This window comes from Sphaeramia orbicularis, chromosome 14 (assembly GCF_902148855.1).
Source record: "Sphaeramia orbicularis chromosome 14, fSphaOr1.1, whole genome shotgun sequence".
Taxonomy (NCBI): domain Eukaryota; kingdom Metazoa; phylum Chordata; class Actinopteri; order Kurtiformes; family Apogonidae; genus Sphaeramia; species Sphaeramia orbicularis.
The window spans coordinates 429,954-444,875 of NC_043970.1; the positions used below are offsets into that span (position 1 = coordinate 429,954).

Here is a 14,922-nt window from a genome sequence, read left to right on the forward strand (position 1 = left end):
TGGGGTTAGACCAGTGTTCAGCCTACAGCAGATTTAACAGGTCTGACAGATCAATGCCAAGTAGAACTGAACCTGTTCTGGAGGTGGACCAACACCGCACCAACACGCTCTGTTGGTTTTTCCTTTTATTTGTTTGGATTGTGTAAATCACCGTTTGGTGTCCTCATCCCGGTGGAATCCTAGACAACAGCCGGAGGATGTTGTCACAGAGGCAGACGTAGGACCGCTGGTTTGGATCAGTACCAGGAGCTGCATGCTCTAACAGGACACAGGCGAGTCCTGAGTTTCGGTGTTTTGTTTTTTCTTTGTCTTTTTTAATACCTTTGATCTTGTTTTCTGATTTTAACATTGAATGACTTAGGTTTATAACAACCTGTAAACTGAAATCACAATTTCAGCCAGAAATTCTAAGTTGACAAATGTAGATTTTGAATAATTAATGGTGGAATTATTGTCAGTCAGCTGTTTATCGACCTCTGAGGACCTTGGATTTGTCAGACTCCCTGTGCGTCACATGACAACCCCACCTAAGGCAGGCGGTGATGGGAATCATGGGAGTGAGAAGATGATTAATCAACATATAATCTGAGCAGGGTTAGGCAACAACCACCAAGGATCAGATCTAGGTATTTTTGACCAAACGGTGACATACGTTATAGCTACTTTATCTCTCTGTTTTCTGTGAAGTGAGCTAAATTGAAATCATTCATTCATTTTCTGAACCTGCTTTATCCTCATTAGGGTCACAGGGGTCACCGGAGCCTATCCCAGCTACTTATGGACAAAGGTGTGGTTCACCCTGGACATGTGACCAGTTCAACACAGGGCTGACTAGGGATGGGAATTCATAATTTAACAAAAATGTCATTCGTTAATGAGATTAAAGTCGTCATATTCTGACAATAAAGCCATAATATGATCAGAATAATGTGTTAATTTAAACCAGGTGGTGTAAATCTGCTAATTTCCCAGAATGCAGTGGTGCCCTGCTGGTCCACAGCAGTAGTATCTGTGTTGGATAAAGGACTGGATCTGAACTAGACTCAGTAAATCTGCTCAGTCCCAGTAGATCATGCATAGATTCACTGGGGTCAGTCCACGCTGGACTGGAAATGACCTTTGGATCAGCTGGTTCTGGGCCCTAGTTTTGGACCCTTTGGATCAGCTGGTTCTGGGTCCTAGTTTTGGACCCTTTGGATCAGCTGGTTCTGGGCCCTAGTTTTAGACCCTTTGGATCAGCTGGTTCTGGGCCCTAGTTTTGGAGCCTTTGGATCAGCTGGTTCTGGGTCCTAGTTTTGGACCCTTTGGATCAGCTGGTTCTGGGTCCTAGTTTTGGACCCTTTGGATCAGCTGGTTCTGGGCCCTAGTTTTGGAGCCTTTGGATCAGCTGGTTCTGGGCCCTAGTTTTAGACCCTTTGGATCAGCTGGTTCTGGGCCCTAGTTTTGGACCTTTTGGATCAGCTGGTTCTGGGCCCTAGTTTTGGAGCCTTTGGATCAGCTGGTTCTGGGCCCTAGTTTTGGACCTTTTGGATCAGCTGGTTCTGGGCCCTAGTTTTGGAGCCTTTGGATCAGCTGGTTCTGGGCCCTAGTTTTAGACCCTTTGGATCAGCTGGTTCTGGGCCCTAGTTTTGGAGCCTTTGGATCAGCTGGTTCTGGGCCCTAGTTTTGGAGCCTTTGGATCAGCTGGTTCTGGGCCCTAGTTTTGGACCTTTTGGATCAGCTGGTTCTGGGCCCTAGTTTTGGACCCTTTGGATCAGCTGGTTCTGGGCCCTAGTTTTGGAGCCTTTGGATCAGCTGGTTCTGGGCCCTAGTTTTAGACCCTTTGGATCAGCTGGTTCTGGGCCCTAGTTTTGGACCCTTTGGATCAGCTGGTTCTGGGCCCTAGTTTTGGAGCCTTTGGATCAGCTGGTTCTGGTCCTAGTTTTGGAGCCTTTGGATCAGCTGGTTCTGGGCCCTAGTTTTAGACCCTTTGGATCAGCTGGTTCTGGGCCCTAGTTTTAGACCCTTTGGATCAGCTGGTTCTGGGTCCTAGTTTTGGAGCCTTTGGATCAGCTGGTTCTGGGCCCTAGTTTTAGACCCTTTGGATCAGCTGGTTCTGGGCCCTAGTTTTGGACCTTTTGGATCAGCTGGTTCTGGGCCCTAGTTTTGGAGCCTTTGGATCAGCTGGTTCTGGGCCCTAGTTTTGGAGCCTTTGGATCAGCTGGTTCTGGGCCCTAGTTTTAGACCCTTTGGATCAGCTGGTTCTGGGCCCTAGTTTTGGAGCCTTTGGATCAGCTGGTTCTGGGCCCTAGTTTTAGACCCTTTGGATCAGCTGGTTCTGGGTCCTAGTTTTGGACCCTTTGGATCAGCTGGTTCTGGGCCCTAGTTTTAGACCCTTTGGATCAGCTGGTTCTGGGCCCTAGTTTTGGAGCCTTTGGATCAGCTGGTTCTGGGCCCTAGTTTTAGACCCTTTGGATCAGCTGGTTCTGGGCCCTAGTTTTGGAGCCTTTGGATCAGCTGGTTCTGGGCCCTAGTTTTGGACCTTTTGGATCAGCTGGTTCTGGGCCCTAGTTTTGGAGCCTTTGGATCAGCTGGTTCTGGGCCCTAGTTTTGGAGCCTTTGGATCAGCTGGTTCTGGGCCCTAGTTTTAGACCCTTTGGATCAGCTGGTTCTGGGCCCTAGTTTTAGACCCTTTGGATCAGCTGGTTCTGGGCCCTAGTTTTGGAGCCTTTGGATCAGCTGGTTCTGGGCCCTAGTTTTAGACCCTTTGGATCAGCTGGTTCTGGGTCCTAGTTTTGGACCCTTTGGATCAGCTGGTTCTGGGCCCTAGTTTTAGACCCTTTGGATCAGCTGGTTCTGGGCCCTAGTTTTGGAGCCTTTGGATCAGCTGGTTCTGGGCCCTAGTTTTAGACCCTTTGGATCAGCTGGTTCTGGGTCCTAGTTTTGGACCCTTTGGATCAGCTGGTTCTGGGCCCTAGTTTTAGACCCTTTGGATCAGCTGGTTCTGGGCCCTAGTTTTGGACCTTTTGGATCAGCTGGTTCTGGGCCCTAGTTTTGGAGCCTTTGGATCAGCTGGTTCTGGGCCCTAGTTTTGGAGCCTTTGGATCAGCTGGTTCTGGGCCCTAGTTTTAGACCCTTTGGATCAGCTGGTTCTGGGCCCTAGTTTTAGACCCTTTGGATCAGCTGGTTCTGGGCCCTAGTTTTGGAGCCTTTGGATCAGCTGGTTCTGGGCCCTAGTTTTAGACCCTTTGGATCAGCTGGTTCTGGGTCCTAGTTTTGGACCCTTTGGATCAGCTGGTTCTGGGCCCTAGTTTTAGACCCTTTGGATCAGCTGGTTCTGGGCCCTAGTTTTGGAGCCTTTGGATCAGCTGGTTCTGGGCCCTAGTTTTAGACCCTTTGGATCAGCTGGTTCTGGGCCCTAGTTTTGGAGCCTTTGGATCAGCTGGTTCTGGGCCCTAGTTTTGGACCTTTTGGATCAGCTGGTTCTGGGCCCTAGTTTTGGAGCCTTTGGATCAGCTGGTTCTGGGCCCTAGTTTTGGAGCCTTTGGATCAGCTGGTTCTGGGCCCTAGTTTTAGACCCTTTGGATCAGCTGGTTCTGGGCCCTAGTTTTGGAGCCTTTGGATCAGCTGGTTCTGGGCCCTAGTTTTAGACCCTTTGGATCAGCTGGTTCTGGGTCCTAGTTTTGGACCCTTTGGATCAGCTGGTTCTGGGCCCTAGTTTTAGACCCTTTGGATCAGCTGGTTCTGGGCCCTAGTTTTAGACCCTTTGGATCAGCTGGTTCTGGGCCCTAGTTTTGGACCCTTTGGATCAGCTGGTTCTGGGTCCTAGTTTTGGACCCTTTGGATCAGCTGGTTCTGGGCCCTAGTTTTAGACCCTTTGGATCAGCTGGTTCTGGGCCCTAGTTTTAGACCCTTTGGATCAGCTGGTTCTGGGCCCTAGTTTTGGAGCCTTTGGATCAGCTGGTTCTGGGCCCTAGTTTGGACCTTTTGGATCAGCTGGTTCTGGGCCCTAGTTTTGGAGCCTTTGGATCAGCTGGTTCTGGGCCCTAGTTTTGGAGCCTTTGGATCAGCTGGTTCTGGGCCCTAGTTTTAGACCCTTTGGATCAGCTGGTTCTGGGCCCTAGTTTTGGACCCTTTGGATCAGCTGGTTCTGGGCCCTAGTTTTAGACCCTTTGGATCAGCTGGTTCTGGTCCTAGTTTTGGAGCCTTTGGATCAGCTGGTTCTGGTCCTAGTTTTGGAGCCTTTGGATCAGCTGGTTCTGGTCCTAGTTTTGGAGCCTTTGGATCAGCTGGTTCTGGTCCTAGTTTTGGACCCTGGTTGTCAGTCCTGATGAAACCATGTATATTAGTTTCAGGTCCAAATAGCACTGACCCCCTCCCCCCTGGACCAGGTCTGGATCCTCCATGTGTGTCCACATGTCAGTGTTCATGGACCACTTGTTCTTTGGTAGCTCGTACAGATCCATGTCCAGTCCAACTGTCCTTCATTTAATTTCAGATTTCCCATGGTCCTTTGCTCTGGCTGTGTTTACTGCTATACTCCGTCATGTTGAGCAGGTCGGTTTAAGACACTCAGTCTGACTGAGAGGGGCGTGGCCTGGGGGGGGCGGGGGTGGTGGTGATGTATGTGCAGACCCTCTATAGAAATAAACTTGACCTTGACATAGAACTCCGTGTGCACCCTGTTTATCGTGGATTAAGCGACCAAGACAGTTGTTTACTTCAGAATGGAGTAAAGTAACATCAGTAATAAACAGGAGGCAGCACAAAACCTACTCTACCCACAGACCTGCAGTTTGTCCTATTAAGAGCGTCAACAGTGGTCATGTGTGACTCATGCTCATCCACACATCTGTTTTCACCATCCTTATTGTTTGTCTTTCCTGTCTGTTTTTACAGGAAACACCAGTTGAATCCCAGCAATGACTACAAGGTAAAAACACACACTGTGGTATATAATCAGGTATATCTGAACCATGCTCTGCAGTCAGACACATATATGGACGTCTGATCTGATGTATTAATATTAAAGCAGTGTACGACAATCGTCAACAGTTTTTCATCGGATCTGTAAAACCCCAGCGATAGCCTAAGCAAAAATAAAACTTGTGTGGGTTCATCATGTGATTCACATCACAGATTTGAGGTCGGAGCAGTGCCTTGCATTGTGGGCTGCTAACGAAAACAACATGCTGACTTCTGTTGTCTTTTATAGTTTTACCCAAAAATTGAAATTGAAAATCGAGTTTTTAGAGGAAAAAAATTGGGATTTTATTTTTTTCCAAAATCATGCAGCCCTACTTCGAAGTGTAATCCATCACTAGCAGCCAAACCAAACCTTCACTCGGGCCTTTTTGGAATTCCACGCAGCTGTGGCAGCACGAGGTAATGAATCTGTTTCTGTGTTTGTTGATGCTGCGGCCATACTGCGGCTGTGTGGAATTCCAAAAAGGCCTGAGTGACATTTGGTTTCAGTTTGGTTTGTAAACAAATAGACTGTTAATGATGGAGTACACTTAAAAGTTGTTCACTGTGAGGGACGTGATTCAGGGGCGTAATCACAGAAAGACTAACGATTTGTGATACTCAGGCTGTCACTCAGGTTTTACAGATTTGATGAAAAATTGGTGACGAACGTCATACGCTGCTTTAAACCTGCCATATTTTCTGCATGTGGGTTTTGGACATAATAAAACTAAGTAAAACTACTAATGCAGTGAATGTTTACTGCATTAGCTAATGGGGATCCTAATAAATAAATAAATAAATGAATGAATGAATGAATGAATGAATGAATAAATAAATAAATAAATAAATAAATGTTTACACACGTCACATCCCACAATGAATTGGTTCTCATACTGTCTCTGTCCTTTAATGTGACGTACAGCACATAAATAGGACAAGCTTTAGTTTTTTTCAATATTTTCAAAAAAAACAATACATTTCTGGATTATTGCATTGATGGGAGCTGCATAATCCTTCATTTTGAATTTGTAGAATTCTGAACTCCTGTGAACGCGATAACTAGGACAGATTTGGTTGGGTTTCTTATCCCTTGATTACAACAAGAACCCTATCGATTTCAGCTTCTCCATGAGTTTTATAAGTCATCCACATGGAGGCGCTTTAGTTGAAAATCAGTTTTTTGAACATAAATTAAGCAGTAATAGGCCGTTTGATATCAGTTGTGGTTCATATTGATGTTCTTCCAAATGTCCATGTTCTACCATCCAGAGTTCATTTGGGCTCATTTTCATTCACTAGGTGGAGTTTTGGAGGTTCTGTGACCATTATTCTGACCCTATCAGGTCCATGGAGCTCAAATTGAGTTCATATCGATTGTCTAACAATTATCGTGGACAGATTTATATACAGTGGTCCCTCGTTTTACATTCTAAAAATAACTTGCAATAGGCGAAATCCGTGAAGTAGTCAGCTTTATTTTTTACAATTATATGTTTTAAGGCTGTAAAACCCCTCACCACACACTTTATACACTTTTCTCAGACAGGCACTAATATTTTCTGACATTTCTCTCTTGTTTAAACACTCTCAAAGTTCAAACCTTTGTAGATTTAAAAAAATAAGTACAGTATTTTGAATGAAATGGCGCCCTACAGCCATGTAACTTCTGCCTTCCTTCATCATGTCCAGAAGTCCAACTTTTTGTGTGATGGTTGTCATCTTCCTCTGCCTTTTGGGTGCAACCGCAGGTGCCTTTGTCGGTGCAGAACGTTTCATCGACATTGTGGGTTTTGTTGAGAAGAAAACTGTCAAACATACAGCACACCAGAGTCACACTGCTAGAGATCGAACATTTAAGTAAATTTGGCAGAAGAACGCGTTCTGTGCTGTACAGGAGGAGATTGATTGACAATGGTCTACAGTCCTTTAGCCAATCAGGACAAAGAACACAATGCGTGGGTTCTCCCTTGGCCAATCAGGACGCAGAACACAATGTGCGTTCATACACTGTAAAAAAAAGCATGCAAAATTGCACAAAAAAAAATCCACGAAACACCTAGGCTGCGAAAGGTGAACCGTGTTATAGTGAGGGACGAGTGTACAGCAGAGGACTGGGGGCATTTCTGGGACATATCCTTACTGTTGGCCCCCAACAGCGTAAGCCTCGATTTTTCTCTAAAAGTCCAACAAGTTTAACGAGACATGGGAGAAAATATAGTGTTCATATTAAATAAATAAAGCTACATGAAAATAAGTGTTGTAACAGTGAAGAGAAATCTTAATATTTCACGTCAAGGAACCAAATTCACAGTTTAAGAAAACAGTGAACAAAACTAAGAACACTTAGGGCCGTGTATTGGCACGAATCTGGTGATACGATACAAATCACAATACTAGGATCACAATACGATATATCACAGTATATCATGATACTGTTAAAAAGCTATTTTTTGTTTGTTTCTTTCTTTTTTTTTTTTTTTAAGATTATTTCCTTGAAGAATTGAATTACAGCAGAAATCTGCACAAATATTAAACACATTTTTATTTGATCCCAACAGGATCTAATGTTCTATCACCAAATGTTCAAACTGTGTTCAAACTGAAATTCTGTTTTACAGACATTCCAGTTTCAGATCCTGTTCAAATGTTCAGATTCTATTAGTTCACAGCTAACATCAGAACAGGATTTTAGTTCAATCCCAACAAAAGAATTAAAATCTGCTTCTCAGACAGTAAGAAGTGCTTGTAAGATGCTTCAAATAACCATTATTTAATAAAACAGCGTTAAATAACAATAAATAAGATATAAACAAGAAAGAAAAACCAAAAAAGAACCTCTACAGTATCTGCATTAGAATAAATACCTAAAAATATTGATACAGTACTTTTTAATATCAATACATTATTGTGAAATGAAATATCGCAATATATTGCAGAACTGATATTTTCTTACACCCCTAATATCGCTGCATAATGTTTTTTTTTTATTCGTCTTTATAAATGTGTCTGACTAAAAAACATTTTCCCTCCATATATGTCAACTATTGATCTGTGTTTATGTCTTGTGAATTTATAACAGACCACATGTTGGTTCTCACATGTAAAAAAAATCAACAAAGGGTTTGTGTTTTTATGTGTGATGTTTGTCCATGTGTGTTCAGGTGGAGAAGCAGGAGGTGGAGGCTCTGATCCCCAAAGGAGCCACGGAGCTGACCAAACAGCAGATCCGCTACCTGCTGCAGGTGAGACGGGCTCAGTTCACAGAAACCAGGTCCAACTCATGTTCGCTCAGGTCCCACATTCAGCCCAATGTGAGCCGAAGTGGAACGGACCAGTCAAATAAGAACCTAGCAATAAAAGTCCAGCGTGAACGTTTAGTTACAGCATAAAAATGTAAATTCACTGAACAACCATGTACACCCTGAAATATCTTTAGTAAAATAAATGCAAAATTTAGATTAGATTAGATTAGATTACATTACATTACATTACATTACATTACATTAGATTACATTAAATAGAACTTTATTGACCCTTTGGGCCCTCAGGAAATTGAGGTTCCAGTAGCAGCACAAACACAGAATATACACACAAATACCACAAGAAACTAACAAAACAATAACAATAAAAAAGAAGAACAGTGTGTGTGTGTGTGTGCGTGCGTGTGTGCGTGTGTGCGTGCGTGTGTGTGTGTGGGTATCTGCACAGTTGTGAGAAATTGACATGTTTTTAAACTGGTCAATTTGGGAAAACCACAGAAAACGCCTACGAGTATAGTTTTAATTTATTCCAGTTTCTAATATTTAGAACCAATATTCACTTTTAAAGTTTTTGAAACAGTTCGTTAAGCATGTTTGTGTTATTTATGCAATAAATCATACAAATTTTTCAAATTGGATTTTAGATTTTTTTGTGTGTTTTTTTGTCCTTTTATGTTTTCATAGTAGATTAAAGTGAAAAAATAATAGGCAGATGAGATAGATGAAGTTGTGCTGAAAAAAAACAGATCCCAAACATGGGTATAGTAAACATTTCTTTATATAAAGGCAAAATCAAAAGAACTCAACAATGGCCAAAATAGGCTCAGACCACTAAGGGTTAACACAGTTAACGGATGGATCTACAAATGTACGAAGCATTTATTAACAGGCAGAATATCATTAAAATTGTACTGGTTTTTCTGAAGAAATGTCATGTTTTTCATATTTGTTCAGGTTATTCAGACAGGATAGTTTGTAAATGTAAATATTTTATAATTTACATTTTTTTCCTGTTAAACCCATTAAGGACCGTATTTGGTGTAGTCAGTATTTATAGGGTTTTACTCTATTACTTTACTTGATATCACATTGACTTGTATGTAGGGGTGTGTATCGGCAAGAATCTGGCGATACGATACAAATCACAATACTAGGATCACGATACAATATATCGCAATATATCATGATACTGTTAAAAAGGCAATTTTTGTTTGTTTCTTTTTTAAATTTAAATCATTATTTCCTTGAAGAATTGAATTAGGGGCTCTGCGTGCGGGGCTCCACCCCACCCCATAGCCATATTAATTTAAATTGATTCATATAAACTCAAAACAGTTAGTAACTGATACAAATACATTGTTACAAATATTAAATTATTTAACTAGTTGTATTGTGAGTGCCTCTGCCGCTACCACTGCCACAATAATACTAGCAAATTAGGCTACTGGTATTATTAAATATTTCTGTATTATTACAACAATTCTTATTTTCCCCCTCACTCCCCCCTCTCTCTTTCTCACTTTCATTCACACCCCCCTCTTCCCCTTTTCTCTATCACCCCTAACCAAGCTATGTGGTTCAGTTGCTCTTTACATTGATGATCTTTTTCTTTGTAATATGACGTTGTTGTTGTTGTTGTTTTTGGTTTGTTTGTTTATTTGTTTGAGTTTCCCTTTGTTTATGTGTTGTTGTTGTTTTTTGTGTCCACGTGGTCTTGTTAACTATCACTAATAAAAAAACAAAAAAAAAAAACAACTGAATTACACCAGAAATCTGCACAGATACTAAACACATTTTTGTTTGATCCCAACAGGATCTAATGTTCTATCACAAAATGTTCCTGTGTTCAAACTGAAATTATTCTTTCAAATGTTCAGATTCTATTAGTTCAGAACTAACATCAGAACAGTATTTGAGTTCAATCCCAACAAAGGAACCAACATTATTGAATAAAAGAGTGTTAAATAACAATAAATAAAATATATACAAAAAAGAAAAACGAAAAACAAAAATGAACCTCCACAATATCTGCATTTGAATAAATACCTAAAAATATCCATACAGTACTTCTTAACCCTTTCATGCATAGTGGTCACTACAGTGGACAGCTACTCTACAGCTTTAATCTTATATATTCATGGGTTTTGTTGTTTTAGTTCCATATCAACCAACACAGTGGACACTTATGCATCATCTCATAAACTGCAATTCATACCATTATTGTAACTTTGCTGTTCTTGGTTGGTTCTTGATTGGAAATCAATTGTTAATATTTATTTTTTGCATATTATCTCCATGAAGTGAGTAATAACTAGTATTAGAATAAGTTAAAATGTGAGAAAACATCAGATTAGCTGCATTAAACATGGTTTCATTTCATTGTTTTCATATCACTTTATGATATTAGGTTTTAAATACATGTTTCTTTGCTTCAAGAATAAAATTCATGGTGTAGCTGAGTGGACATGTTTTTTTAACTCCATGAAAAACAGGTTGATTTAAAAAAAAATTCAATCACATTGTTTTTTCTTCATGCCTAAAGAGGAATAAAAACACTCAGGAAAAAAAAAATCTTGATTAAGGTTCAAATAATTCATGCATGAAAGGGTTAATATTGATACAGTATTTTGAAATGAAATATTATGATATATTGCAGAACTGATATTTTCTTCCACCCCTAATAACACTGCATCATGTTTTGTTTTTTTTTATTCGTCTTTATAAATGTGTCTGACTAAAAGGTATTTTCCCTGTGTATGTGTCAACTATTGATCTATATGTTTATGTCTGGTAAAATTATAACTGACCACATGTTGGTTCTCTGAAATGAAATATTGTGATATGTTGCAGAACTGATATTTTCTTCCAGCCCCAGTTGTATGTGACTCGGAACACCTTCGACTGTTCATGTCGTCAGTGTCATTTTTACACTTTGCACATTCATCCTGTGGGCTGGACTGGACCGTTTGGGGCCTTCTGTTTGCCCCCCCCCCCATGTGAACGGTCCTGCAGCTCACTGACTCTCTCATGTGTGGCCTGTGTTGTTCCTCAGACTCGTCTGACCGCTGATAAGAGCATGCGTCTGCTGCTGTCCACCTTCAGCAGTCTGAGAGAGGAGCTGATGCACATGTCTGACGACCTGCGGGTAAGCACACCCACCACACGTCACAAAAACTACAACCTAATATCACACCACTACTGTTCAGAAACACACATACTGTTATCCATGGGTTATACGTACTGGGAATACTGGGAATACATATGCATACTGTCACATACTGTTAATCCTGTAAATCAGGGGTGTCAGACTCAGATCCTCGAGGGCCAGTATCCTACATGTTTTAGATGTTTTCCTCTTCCATCACACCTGGAAGCCATTACATCGTTATCAGGCTTCTGCACAGCTGGATGATGAGCTGATCATTAATTGAACCAGGTGTGGCTGGAAATGTCTAAAACATGCAGGATAGCCTCGAGGACCGGAGTTTGACACCTGTGCTGGAAATATTCATAATTTGTCCATTTTGTTTTTTATTCTACTTAGCTCTATTCTTATGTTACTTTGTAAAATTGTAAAATGTCGATTCTATTTTCTTATGTTATTTTTTTGTAATTTTATATTTTCTCTGTTATTTCTGTTGTACTGGTGTTTAGTTAATATAGTTGCACTGACTGGAGTAGAACAATGACAATAAAGGCTGTTCTATTCTATTCTATTCTATTCTATTCTATTCTATTCTATTCTATTCTACACTTAAATACTACTCAGTGCAGTATTTTGCCTTATTTTCTTGTTTTTCGTTGGTTTTCTTCGGATCCGTTCTCACAGTTCGGTTCTGATTCCAGTTCCTGGTTTTTCTTGACCTGCTGTTACCACCGATGACATGTGACTGTTTGGTTTGTGGTCTTAGCGTCTGGAGAGCGAAAAGGAGTCTTTGGAGAGGGATCTGACTTTTAAGGCGGACCAGGCCAAACAGTACGACTCTCTTCTGGAAGCCGTGAGAGAAAACAACCGACAACTGCAGGTACACATGTGTTTGTAGAGGTGGACTGATCCCATCTGGTGTTTGTGGAAGAGGGGTGGGTAAGACTGAAATTCACAGAATAGGGGAAATATGTCACAGTAACGCTGCATAGAACCCAAACACACCTGCACATGTAAGCAGTAATGCTGCCTTCATGTGCCATGGGAATTATAGTAAATACTAGTTCTGAACTCCAAAACTGCACATGAACGTCCCTCACATAGTGTTTTCCACTGGAGAACAAGGTTATTATCATTAACGAAAACTAACAAAATGACAAAACTAGAATTGAAAAAACATTTTCGTTAACTGAAATAAATAAAAACTATGATTAAAAGAAAAAAATGATAACTGACTGAAACTGTATTGTGTGTTTATAAAACTAACTAAACGGATAAAAAGTATAGATAACTTCCCTTCGTTTTCGTCTTTATCAATGTCAGATTGATATGAAGCGACTTATTTCCCTCAGGCAGTTTTCTCTTGCTGTCACCATCTGATATTTAAGGGTCCGTCACTTGTGTTCACTTGTGGTTTCCAGTCGTCTTCTGGTCCCCACTCTACCTGGAAACATGGAGACTAAAGCAGCAGAGTCCTGTCTAATAAAAGTCAGTTCTGTGTTCACCTGAATACAGCGCACTCATAATTTCACTAGTGGAAAGGGTCATCTTCCCAGCAGCACCTGAAGGCAGCGTTAGACACAGGCTTCACTGACGTGTAACTGTCAGACGATAACATTCCTCACAACAACACGGTAACATTTCCCAGAACACCCCTGGCTCCTCCAGGGACAGGGGGGGTGTTTCCCAAAGTCCAGGAAGGGTCCTTGAAGGCCTCATTCACATGAGCTGATGTTATCAGACTGATCCAATGTCCTGGTCCTGGACTGGACCCAGACTGGACCTGGACTGGACCTGGACTAGACCCAGACTGGACCTGGACTGGACCCGGACCTGGACCCAGACTGGACCTGGACTGGACCTGGACTGGACCCGGGACTGGACCTGGACTGGACCTGGACTGGACCTGGACTGGACCGGACTGGACCTGGACTGGACCAGGACTGTGGAGTATCTTAAAGGCTGTTTCTGTGGGTGCTGTTTAAATACCCACAATCCTTACTTTTAAAGAGGCTTAAACCTTAATACTCCACCACTACAGCATGTATTTAAGTAAAAGTATGAATTTTTATGGGAAAACCAGGTTCATTTCATGTATATTATCTATATAGATCATCTCATACACATAAAATGGCTTAAATGAGAACATGATAGAAATACTGAGTAAAGGAAAAGCACATTTCAGCAACAAGGCAGTTCAAGGTGTTTCACACAGGACATTGAAATACAACGACAAGGGAAAAAGAAACATTTAAAATATTATAAAAGAAACATGTAAAAGGTGATTAAAAACAGCAAGGAAGAAAACAACACAAAACTAAAATAGAAAACACACATATATTAAAGTAAGAGTTTCAGTGCAGAGTTTCAAAAGAGGATATAAATGTAAAAAGTCAAAAGCCTTTTAGTCAGCGGCAGCAGTGAACAGGTGAGTCTGGAACCAGAACCAGAACCCAGTGAACAGGTGAGTCTGGAACCAGAACCAGAACCAGAACCCAGTGGACAGGTGAGTCTGGAACCTGGACTGAACAGAACTCAGACTCAGATCTCAGACCTGATATTTTCTGGTAGTTTGTTCCAGATCTACGGAGCATAGAAACTGAACGCTGATTCTCCAGGTTTAGTTCTGACTTTGGAACCCAGAGCAGACCTGCACCAGACCACCTGAGTGGACTGGATGGGTCAGACTGGACTAGAAGGTCTCTGATGGATTTTGGGCCTAAACCATTCAGTGCTTTATATGAAGCAAGAGAATTTGAAAGTCTGTTCTGTGAGAGACAGGGTCCAGTGTAGAGACCGGAGAACTGGACTGATGTGGTCCAGTGTAGAGACCGGAGAACTGGACTGATGTGGTCCAGTGTAGAGACCTGAGAACTGGACTGATGTGGTCCAGTGTAGAGACCTGAGAACTGGACTGATGTGGTCCAGTGTAGAGACCTGAGACTGGACTGATCTGGTCCGTGTAGAGACCTGAGAACTGGACTGATGTGGTCAGTGTAGACCTGAGAACTGGACTGATGTGGTCCAGTGTAGAGACCTGACAAACTGGACTGATGTGGTCCAGTGTAGAGACCTGAGAACTGGACTGATGTGGTCCAGTGTAGAGACCTGAGAACTGACTGATGTGGTCCAGTGTAGAGACCTGAGAACTGGACTGATGTGGTCCAGTGTAGAGACCTGAGAACTGGACTGATGTGGTCCAGTGTAGAGACCTGAGAACTGGACTGATGTGGTCCAGTGTAGAGACCTGAGAACTGGACTGATGTGGTCCAGTGTAGACCGGAGAACTGGACTGATGTGGTCCAGTGTACAGACCTGAGACTGGACTGATGGGTCCAGTGTACAGACCTGAGAACTGGGACTGATGTGGTCCGTGTAGAGCCTGAAACTGGACTGAGTGGTCCAGTGTAGAGACCTGAGAACTGGACTGATGTGGTCCAGTGTAGAGACCTGAGAACTACTGGACTGATGTGGTCCAGTGTAGAGACCTGAGAACTGGACTGATGTGGTCCAGTGTAGAGACCTGAGAACTGGACTGATGTGGTCCAGTGTAGAGACCTGAGAACTGGA

The 14,922-nt window shown here is 42.0% G+C and overlaps 1 protein-coding gene across 1 annotated transcript in view; it reads left to right on the top strand.

Annotated features, from left to right (window-relative positions):
• LOC115433202 (probable protein phosphatase DDB_G0282105) overlaps positions 1 to 14,922 on the top strand; it is a 105,564-nt gene that overhangs the window by 65,510 nt on the left and 25,132 nt on the right. Inside the window, exons 6-9 of the mRNA XM_030154485.1 lie at positions 4,879 to 4,912; positions 8,109 to 8,189; positions 11,260 to 11,352; positions 12,119 to 12,232. Coding sequence (XP_030010345.1) covers positions 4,879 to 4,912; positions 8,109 to 8,189; positions 11,260 to 11,352; positions 12,119 to 12,232 — 322 coding nt within the window. The remainder of the gene's footprint in view (positions 1 to 4,878; positions 4,913 to 8,108; positions 8,190 to 11,259; positions 11,353 to 12,118; positions 12,233 to 14,922) is intronic.